Source organism: Pterocles gutturalis, unplaced genomic scaffold (assembly GCF_000699245.1).
Source record: "Pterocles gutturalis isolate BGI_N339 unplaced genomic scaffold, ASM69924v1 scaffold3120, whole genome shotgun sequence".
Taxonomy (NCBI): domain Eukaryota; kingdom Metazoa; phylum Chordata; class Aves; order Pterocliformes; family Pteroclidae; genus Pterocles; species Pterocles gutturalis.
The window spans coordinates 2,709-13,814 of record NW_010140481.1 but is presented as its reverse complement, the minus strand read 5'-3'; the positions used below and the strand labels follow the sequence as shown (position 1 = coordinate 13,814).

Below are 11,106 nucleotides of genomic sequence, written 5' to 3'. Positions count from 1 at the left end.
AGAATAAGTGGCCAGTGCAGCATCAAATATGAGACAGCCAACTGTCTGTAACTGGGAGTTGGCAGAGCACACCACCACAAATGGGCTTAACTTGAACACCTAGTTCGGAGCTACTCTCACTACTTAAGAATTCAAAATAGCTCCTGCTGCCCAGCTGCAAGATGGAAGATATTAGCAAAAGATGTGACTGTATTTTCCCATAAATAACAATTGATGGCAAAGAATAAGGTTAAGGGAAATGGTACACTGAGCACTGACAGTGAGAATTATATGTTCAGTAAAACCTCATTAGTTCACCCTGAGAGATTCATGATTTACTGACTTGTGATCTAAGAAGTGCTGTAGTGGGAACGAGAAATAATATCAAGAAACTGCATAATATGCAATTTGTTCACTATTTTGACAAATGTGGCTAATAAAATGTAGCATAACACATTTTAGAAAATAATGAAATCTTACCAACAGGAAACTTCTTTATAGCACTTCGCTAAATCTTTAAAAAAGGTACTATAGAACTAAAATAACATTTCCACCATTATTCATAAGTAAGACAGAACAGTCTAATAGTTTACTGTCCTGTTAGAGTTCAAAGGAATGATACAAACAGTCTGTTCTAGCAAGTTGTGGGTGGAAAAAAGGGGTACTTAATTAGGCCTGCAAAGTTTGTACTGACATCAGATGCTCTGGACATGTGTACAAGTCAATATAAACTAAAAAACAATCTGACATAGGAAGTTCAAATAGAAGGAGCAAAGCATTTCTTGTGAGATGGTTAAATCCCATCCCACAATGATATCTCCACAGGAAGAAGTCTGTCTCCATGTTGCTTAGCACAGAATGTGGATATTCGTTAACCTAGTTATCACAACATGTTGCCAACCATGGGTTTTACTTAACAGCAAAGGTGATTAAGCTGACAAGATTCTTATTTCCAACTTGATGCAGTTCTAGATTTGATACTTTGAGTCAGGGTTCTAAATCATAATTAGTCGCCTGAAGAACAGAAATCTACTATTTTCCACCAACAAACTCCCACTTCTAGGACAGGCATTGTGGGTGCCTGGAACCTTTGGCTAAGAAATGCTCACATAATCTGAAACAGTGTTTAAAAGAATGCTGTAATATTTATCTAACCACACCATTGTTTCAGAACTGCAAGGACAAATAAGAGAATAAACTCAGTGCAGTGTAAAAACATCTTATAATCCAAATGCTCTTTGTACTATTTTCTTTAAATGAAAAGAGAAATGTGTTAGTCTAATCAGAAGCAACTGACTCCCTAGCTCTTCTGGATGTTTTTGTTTTGAAGCCAGCTTCCTTTACTCATACATATCCCATGTGTTGCTATTACAAATTACCCGGTTTTACTTGGTTTTCTAACCTTACTGCCAAACTTTAATTAAAGTGAAAAAAAAAAAATATCGCTTTGTGTAGTTAATAGAAACCACACTTACCAGTGAGTGGACAATGAATTCACAAGTCTTAGTCAGGTCTTTTGCCAGCAGAGAACGTCGCATATCACACCGTAGGGTATACTGGCAAGAACAGGATGGCAGAGAAAAAGAAAAGAGCCTTGTTAAGATTTCTTCTCTCTTTCTCTTAATTTTTAATCTTTTTACTGCATACATGCAGAATGTTACTGCTATTAATACTTAAGGCACCGTTCAGAAGATATTAGTAGGCAATGAACATACCAGTGATGGGGAGAGCAGAAGGAGATAAGAGGTATACAATGATGCTCCCAAATGAAAGTTGATTTTTTTTGTGTGTTTACAGTCCCACAGTCATTTGCAAATGCTTTCTGTATCTTGTGTGTTATGTAACAACCTATGAGATTGAGGGACTAATTCACTGACAGAGCGCAGTATTCTTGCATGGCTTCAGCACCCAAATTACATACAGTTAAGAGTGATTACGGTACTGCTTTTCACCATACTTTGGATAAGTGATTATCAATAAGATATATTCACAGCCCTCTTTTCTTAAATTCATTGCAAGTTTGAATTTAACAGTGGCAAAAGTTATATACATATTTAATGAGAAACTGTCTTTAACCATGTAACTGAACTTAAAAGCAGCAACCTGCAGTAATGTCAGGCAACAAGGTTAATTTTGCTGTTCACTCTTCAAAACCTTGCTGCCAATTTCCTTCTCTTTCTCCCCTAAAAAGAGAGCCATAAACCAGGGACTGAAAAATAGTATGACCTTGGTCATCACAGCAACCGTACACGTCAGCATCTATAACATAGTCTTTCAATGTCCTTACAAGATAGGGAATTTGTTAGAGTGGGTTTTTTTGTTGTTTTGTTTTGAATTCCTTCTTTACAGATGAACTTCTAGTTCATGGTGTCTCTCTGCACATAACCTGAATATGTGCGCAGGAATGAGACTGGGGAGCACACCTCTTTATCCATCACAGACTACAGTTTCCACTGAAGTTTATCACTGTTGAACAAACCTTCTGTTACTGCACTTCACTGAGAGCAGGGAACACAGTGCAATATGGCAGCAGGACCACATATGCCTTGCAATTCGGCCCACAGCCTCCCCATCAGTGTCTAATTAGAAGGTCTCTGCAAGAAAACAGAGACTTGAATCTTGGTACTGAACTGCCAGCTAACATACTGATACCTAGTCAAGAAATAGAGGCTTGCTTTTAAACTGCACAGAACTTTGACAGAGGTCTAGGAAATCTTTCTAAAACAGCGCCTTTATTTACTGAAATTAAAAAATAAATAGGTGGTATACTGTTTGTAGTCTATTTTGCCATTTCTTGATTTAGACAGAGTACAAATATAAACACATTAGAAGCAAATGAAGTCTTTCCTTTGATTTATTTAAGATTAGTAAAGTATTTTTAAGCAGTTCAAGCCCGATCTTCTAGAAAGCAGACCTAACGTTTCCCAATTTATATCTATGTATCTGTTTTATCAGGTATTAGTGCACCTTAAATAACCTTGGGAGAGATGACACTTTACTCTTCAGGAGAGCAGGTCTCTCAAAGGTTGGCTGAAATCTAATGATTAACCTTTTAATTACATTTTATCCCCAGCTTGTAAAGAGGAGCTATGTAGATGGGAGAGAGAATGACAAAACAAAACAAATATTCTCCACTAATGTATACCTTAGAAAAACTGATATTGATCATAGGCAAGTTATCTGGATTATGGAAAGCAACTCAACCAGTTTTGCACCATTTCTGACACACCTAACACAAATAACAGATGTTACATTGGGAAGAAAGCCAAGACTGAAAAAAGATATGGGAAGTACTTAAAAAAACCATCCAAACGTAGACAAAAAACAAGGGAATTTTTGTTTTAGTTATTTCCTATAGGCTAGTAGATGGGGATTTTTTCAGTGGGTTTTTGGTTTGTTAAGGTTTTTTAAATCCCAGACTCTAATATAAGACTTACAGTTCAGCTAAATAGGCTAACAGTTTTAGACTTTGTCATCAAATCCAACACTCTCATCAGTGAGCTACAAGTAGAAAAAAAAAAATTAAAAGAGCTTTACAACCCAGTGATTCTTCATCAGCACTGGTATGAAAAATTTTACATTTAGTGGCTCCTTCAACTTTTTCCTTGAAAAAAAAAAAACAAACCAACAAACCACTCCTCAGTAAGAACACACAATTATTTACATTCAAGCAATGGCTGAAAACTTTCCCTCAAAAAAAGCCCAACACCCCCCCCAAAACAAACCCACCTACCGCAAGACAATTTTTAACAAAAAACGGTCAAGTATCAAAACTGTTTCCACAAGACTCTGTTACAAGCATGTAGTACATACAGATTTAGGCAGGAAATGTTGCTACTCATCTCCACAGGAAAGAAAACAATGTTTCTGAAGATGCTACAAGCTCTCCAGTCTTTGCTTTGAGTCTTCATTATGAAATTACACAGCTACATTTGTTTTGAACAAAGGGCACTGTGGCGCAGTCTGTTTTCATGAAGGGAATGGACGTAGTTGTCTACAACATGAGGAGGGATCAGATGTATCTTACAGTAGTTCTGAAAAGGTATTTCAGGCAAGACATCTTGTTGCTGTTGTGTTTATGCCATCGTTCTTTAAAGAGTTACTCCATATGGAAGACATGAAACAATAAGTGATGGAAAGATTTCCTCTTGTTAGAGGACACTTCCCACAAATGCAGGAAAACAGACTCTGAACACTAGGCAGCTTTGTTCCTGCAGGACTTATCCCTGTGTGTTAAAATGCATCTGGTAAGTCAGTACACTTAATTTTTAATATTTAAGTATTATTAGCAGTAATTGGTTGTCTACTATGCTAACAAAGTGTCACTGGTACTAGGTTAACAGTACATACGCTTGTATCTGGGCGTGTACTACTATATAGATTATCTACAAAGCGATAAATGCAACTTCTTGCACAATAACATCAGAACTAGATTAAAACATCACCCTGTAAGAGAACTGTACCAGATTTAACAAGCGTGGAAAATACATTTTATCCTTTCTCAAATTAAATCCCCTCTTTCTAGTATGCTTTTAATTCTCTCTTATACGTCCCATCTTACATCTGATCAGGTTCATTACCATCAACTATTTCCAATGAAAAGCTTAAAACTGCTGGAAAAGAAAGAGGGAACAAACATCACAACAGTTCTATAAAAACAATATTATATTGATGGGATTCCAAGATCTCAGGATGGTTCCTTTGCCACTTTTAAGAAGTGTTACCACCTGTGGAACGTGTTGACACCTAGAAACTGGAACTGAAAAAGGCAACCAGAAACTACCTGCAAACTAATACTTAAAAGGTTAACATGTATCATCATTTTTAATCTTAAATTATATCTAGAAAATACAGAACACACTAGAAGAATGCTATATTAATAAAGGGAAGCATAAAAGCTACATACTTCAAAGGTTCTCTAACTTTCTGCTCATTCTTCAAATTGAGAAAGCAAAACATATTGCACTATGAAAAAAAAAATTAGCACAAAACTTTATCCTCTGCTTCCATGGAACAAGAGATACTTTAGAATACATTCTGCAGATTACAAAGGTTCAGATTTTCTTTACAGATATGACTGCCTTACCTGAATATTAACAAAGACACCATGATACGTCTCATACAGAATTTTGTTCCCCTTGACATGCAGTGGAAATTCAAATGGAATTTCTGTCTTGCCACTGGGAAGTTTCCCTGGTTTTACCATTTCAATAGTGCTGTTAATAATTTGAATAGGCTGTAAAGATAAACATTAAGAGGTTTAAGGTTGAAGCAGAGTGGCAGCCCCATCATTGCAAGAACCAACATCAACTAAACTCTAATAGACTTCGTGCATTTCCAGAGACTCACAACACAGAACTCTCCAGTCTTACAATGAAAACAAATATTAAGAATGCTTTCCTCAAGAAAACAAACTGTGATCTATTTTATGGTTGTATCATGCTAATGGCCAAACATTCAGAGAGCTAAATACCAGAGTCTCACGCACTTTGGAAATTGGAGTTCCATTTTCTAAATTATGACCCTTAATAGTAGCAGCAGGATGCATGTGTGCTGGTTGAGCAGTTAGCCATTCCCTCCTACCTTCTCCCCAGCCCTTTCTCACCCTAAAGGTCTATATTTAGGGCTAGTCTCTCACTGGAACAATGGTTAACTATGATTCGACTTGGGAAGCCTGCCTGAAGATGACACTTCTTTTCTCTCTGGAGTTTTACTATTATTTTCCCTCTATTAGACAGGAATAAGAAAATCTATTGCTTCTACTGTTTTTTCTGTTTTTCAATCATATATGAGCAGATTACTCATACTATAAACAAATTAACTATGATGCAAACGAAGACCTTAATGCACAGAGGCTACCCTAACTTAAGCAAATTGTTTTGCAAATGTAGCTATACTGCTTCCAGACAGAGCCAGCCTTGCTTCAATCAGTACAGCCACATTTGTTTGGAGCCTGAGATAACTTGCCCTGCTAGATTCCAAATGCCACAATGTCTGTGCAAAGCCTCATACTCCACAGAAGAATCTGTGCAGGTCCTGCATCAAGTCTAGTAACACACAGCCTCAATGGCGTCCACAGAAACTGCTGTGACTGTGACTGATCTGGCACAAAAGTCCAATTAAACTCAGTCGCTTAAAAGAACAAAAAAACAAAAAACCAAAAAACAAAACCAAAGAAAACCCAACCAAAACAAAACATCACACATTTTATTATTTTTCTTTAAGCCATGGCGGTTCAATACATCATCCAGTAACCATACTATTTATGTTACTGTATTTCAGCCCTAAAGAAAACTCTCCAATCAGTGCAAGTTCCGCCCCCCAAAATGTCATCATATATACCTAGATAATGCTAAGCATTTCTCCACTTTCTATTGTTTACCTACCATGAAGTGCTATAACTACCTGACAATGACGAAGGAAAGAGTTAATTTGAGAAAAGACTCAAAAGTCTTGTGCTAAAAATATTAGCCTGCACAGGTCTTACCTTGACAGAATTATAGAAAGCTTCAAACACACCCACACTTTTGGCGCTGAGCTGCAGATTTACTGATCCTTCCATCGTTAATGAGATACCTTGGTGCTGGACTGTGTCCTTACTTGTTATGACCACGACTCCAGAAAGAACTTCCTAATAGGAGAAAAGACAACACGAAAACAGTTCTTCAAATAAATTTCTTCTATAGCTGATACTCAGACAATGTGCTGATTTTCAAACTCAAGAAAACTGTTCCCAGAGAACCTTGTCAGAAAAGATAAATACTGATAATGAAAGCAATGTGAAGAAGAGACCTCTATACTTCTAGTTTGTCTTATTTAAAAATATTTTCCTCCTCCTTGCAGAAGTACTTAATCAGAGCTTCAGTTTCTTTCTAAAGTGTCAAGATCTTCCTCTTCAGGAAGATGAAAAATATCCTCATAAACAACTATTGGGTCAGTTGGTAATAGACAAGTGCCACTTCACATGTTAGAATGAAATCCCAGGAGGAATTTTTATATGAAGAGTGGGACGGACAGCCATGGGAGATGGAAAAGAAGGCATAACTGTAAAAGTGATGGCCAAGCTGAGGATAAGACTAACCTCAAGAGTGGAGCAGAATAGATTTAAAATAAATAAATAAATAGTTGTTCTGCTACACAAGCAAATTCCATGCTGCATGGGAAATAGTTCAAATGTGCATCTCAATCGAAGGGACAAGTTGCATGACTCAAGAGATGTGTCACTTATCGCATTAAGAATGTTTTGTCTACAAAATTGTATTTGCAGAAGGACACTGCATCTTGGAAGTATCAACTTAGAAGTTCTGACACTGAAAAAGAGATTAATTGCAGGAGAGCAACACACAGTTCATGTTACATACCCTACAGTTTAGTCCTACGACAGAGGATCCACTCCAATTCCGTGTTCCATGTCAAATACTCATACACATCTGGAAACAGCAGCAAGAGATTTGGGAACCTGAAAAAAGTTTCTTGGGGCTAACCTTCTCTTCTTCTCCACAGTAATGCTCTGTGCACCTTCACCAGGCTTGCAAACTAGACACCAAACTACAGATCCCTCCAACCAAAGGATAATTCAGACTGCCCACTCTACACTTGACCAGTTAAAACCAGTCTAGTTATGTACACCTCTGACAGAAGCTATTTGAATTTTGCCAACCTTGTCTTTACTAGTGGTACAGGATGACAATACATAAAATGGGTCATGCGGTTTAAGGCAGAATAGGACAGCAGCAGAACACCAAGCATCGCAATGAAGGCTGACATGCCACAGGTCTGAAAAGAGGACCTGCAGCAACTGGGAAATGCCAGGAACAGGAGGCACAAGCACAAAAGGACAGTGAAGAAAAGCTGACCTAAATACTGTACTGCTTTGCTAACAGGCTTTAATTAGTACAAGCAATTAGGTTATTGCTTTGAAAAATGGGTACAGCTGAACTATAAGAAGCAAGGACAATCCTGAACATAGGAACTGCTTTAATAAATGAGAACAGTCTCCCACCACACAGCAACAACCTATTCCAGAGCTATTGCCTACATACTTTCACCTGATAAGGGTATATATATTTGGGGCAGAAAGGAGAATAATTACTTGAAATATGATTTTTTTCTTTTAACAGTCAAATCTTAAGAAATGAAAAAACACCTCAAAGCCACTTTGTAACAAAAACTTTTAAAGGTCACTAGTGTGGGGGAGAGTGAAGTATCATAAAAAAGATGCTGCAATATTTACTTAAACTGTTTATATGCAATCAGATTATATTTCTGTTTGCTGTGTGTGGGGAAGTCAGCTATGTCTTTTCTGGAGCAGAGCTAATTTATCCTTTTTTTTGGGTAAAACCAGGTATCCTCTAAATACAAATTGTCAGTATACCTGTCCTTCTAAAAAGTACAAATCACAGAAGATACGCTCACCAAGATGTTCCAACACCTATAGTTAGCACATAATTTATGGGAAAACTTTTTTTTTGCAAACCATCTGCAAACATCATTTGTAAAAGTTATGTGGCATCACCTAATATTAAGCTAGTACTGTTTTTAGTCCATATCAAAAGGGCTCATCTACCTTTAATACCACAAAATTAAAGGCATAGAGAAAGTCATCACTGGAATTAATTCCCACTTACTAAAATGTAGTAACTTACAATCAGTTGCTCTGACTCATTTTCTGCCTTTTCCCTTACTAGTGACTCCTCATGGCTTCACCATGCAACGACAAAACTTTGGAAGACGGAACACTAAGCTAATACATTTCTACACAGAATTATCAATCTAAACAGAATATTCACCCACAGGAAGGCCAGTGTATTATGTGAAGTAGACACAGAAGTACATACGCTACATATGTTACATGTGCTAACCTGCAAACAAAACATCACTGTAAGAAGACTATCCCAGATTAATGATCCCCAACAAGCTTTTCAGATTTCTGTTGTCAGTTTCTTAGCATTCAGATACACACATAAAACTGATAGGAAGACTGACACTTTTAAAGTCACAACCAAGATGAACACCTGCTTCATTTGATCCAGCAGCACAAACCCTCATTTCACTAGTTGTGGAACAGAGTTACCCAAGTCTGGCTGAGGACAATTTGGAACAATCTTCAATCAATAAGATGAAATGGTGCATAACACGGATCACAGAATCTCATCCTGAGAGTCCTAAATTACATCTAGACCTCTAACTGAACTAGACAGCTATTCAGTATCTATAAACCTTATGTAAAGACTAGAAGGATCAAAGTACACACTATAATTGTTGCAAAAATTACTTTTACTGTTAAAATATATACTAATTCCAACTTGACTGTTTACACCGTCAGGTCTGTCTGCTACATTAAGGAGACAGAGAAATAATTTTAGCTAGATATTATGTATTTTCAGACTGTATCTAATAACCTGACAGCATCCCTGAAAAGAAAAATCAGCCCAATTTCTTTTTTTCACATGCAAGGTAGTTTTGAAAAAATAACAAACAAATCACAAGGCAAGTTTTCAAGATCACTTGAAATCTGCCATCATATTTTTTGAGGTGCTGACAACAGCAGAGGACATCATACCTAATATTATACAGAAATGCCTAACATTTCTCTATTTCCATTTGATATTCTCTATACATCTATGGATTAATCTTTTCACTATTTCACTAGAATGGAAGTCCATGGTCAGTGGTTACCAACAAGATGCCTTAGGTTCCTTTTAGATTCCACTTTCCACATCACAGGCATTTGCTTTTAGGACAAAGGGCAAACATTTGGCAATTTAAAGACTGACATTAAGTTCATTTAAGTCACATTTACTAGATACTCTTGCTCATTTTCTTCCACATCTATTTCCCTATGCAAGCCACCTGCAAATCCTAACTACATATTCTGCTGATTATTTAGAAAGAAACTGACCACATTCAATAGCAAAATTCTGCTAGCCCCAACTAACTAACTAGTCATTAGATGCTTTAAAACCTCAATGCTCAGAATTACTAATTAGTTTGTTTTTTTAGAAAAGGTAAAAAGGTTCCTTACAGGCAAATTCTGACTTTGTATATTTTGGACTCACTTGTCATTAGAAGTCTTGGCTGACATTACCTATGGCACCTTTCTTTGTATTTCCATGTATTTTTCAGGCCTTTCAGCCTAGAATTCTTTTAGTTATCTGTCTCAGACTAACTGACAGAGTTACTTCCAGTCATTCTGTTTAGGTTTTCTAAATACAACACATCACTAGTTGTGCCTATCCCCTCATTCTTTTAGCATTCCAGAGTTTACTAAATGAGCCTCAAGGGCTCAAGAATTCCCTATCCAATTAAAAAAAAAAAAAAAAAAAGTTTTCTGAACACAGATCTCCTGTTCCTAGAAGCTTAAACACAGTTTTGCTGCAATAAGCCTTCTTTTGCTATTACAGGACTGTGCTATTAGGATCCATTTTATTGTCTTTTTGTTCTTAAATTCCCTATAAATTTGTTTTTTTTTCCCTTAAGCAATGCTATTACTCTTTTAATCCAAGAAGTGGCTAACTTGTTTTTTACTCACAATTTACAGTAATTTGTTTAAGCCAGCTTTTCTCAAATTCAAGTCCAGACAAAATAAAGGTCTTTGCTTAGTTCCTCTAGTTCCTGATGATTATAACTAATGAATACAGAAAATGCTTACTGTTTATCACAGCAAGTTATTTTAACCAACTTCCTTTTTAAAAGCAGGAACACAATCTCAGGCTCGATGCATTGACTGCTTTACAAATTTTGTGTCTAACTTCTCCCAATTTAAAACAAACAGTCAACAAAGAAGCAAAGAACAACTAAAAAGAACAACATTGTTGCCTACTCAACTACCTAGAACTAAAGAAAGTTTTAGGAAGTGAAGTGACTTCCACTTGGTGTAGGAGATTGCTTTGGAACAATGAAGAATGCTTGAATCCAGCTGGATTCAGTATAAGCAAGGTCACCATACCATGATGATGCAACAGGGTACATACAGTATTTGAACGTTTTCTTATGCAATAGTTCAGCATCAAAGAGAAATTTTAAAGACCTTGTCCTGATGGGGAAAGCCTATAATGGAACATATGCATCATTCTGACCTTACAAAAGGCAAAAAATAAGTTATTCAGCCTTAATTTTCCTGGTAAG

General features: G+C 36.6%; 1 protein-coding gene across 1 annotated transcript in view; it reads right to left on the bottom strand.

Annotated features, from left to right (window-relative positions):
* The window catches only part of DSCR3 (Down syndrome critical region gene 3), a gene marked incomplete at its 5' end in the record, with an annotated part of 14,109 nt that extends 7,499 nt beyond the window's left edge, over positions 1–6,610 (bottom strand). Inside the window, 3 exons of the mRNA XM_010083670.1 lie at positions 1,455–1,535; positions 5,066–5,215; positions 6,467–6,610. Coding sequence (XP_010081972.1) covers positions 1,455–1,535; positions 5,066–5,215; positions 6,467–6,610 — 375 coding nt within the window. The remainder of the gene's footprint in view (positions 1–1,454; positions 1,536–5,065; positions 5,216–6,466) is intronic.
* Between the last annotated feature and the right edge of the window lie 4,496 nt (positions 6,611–11,106).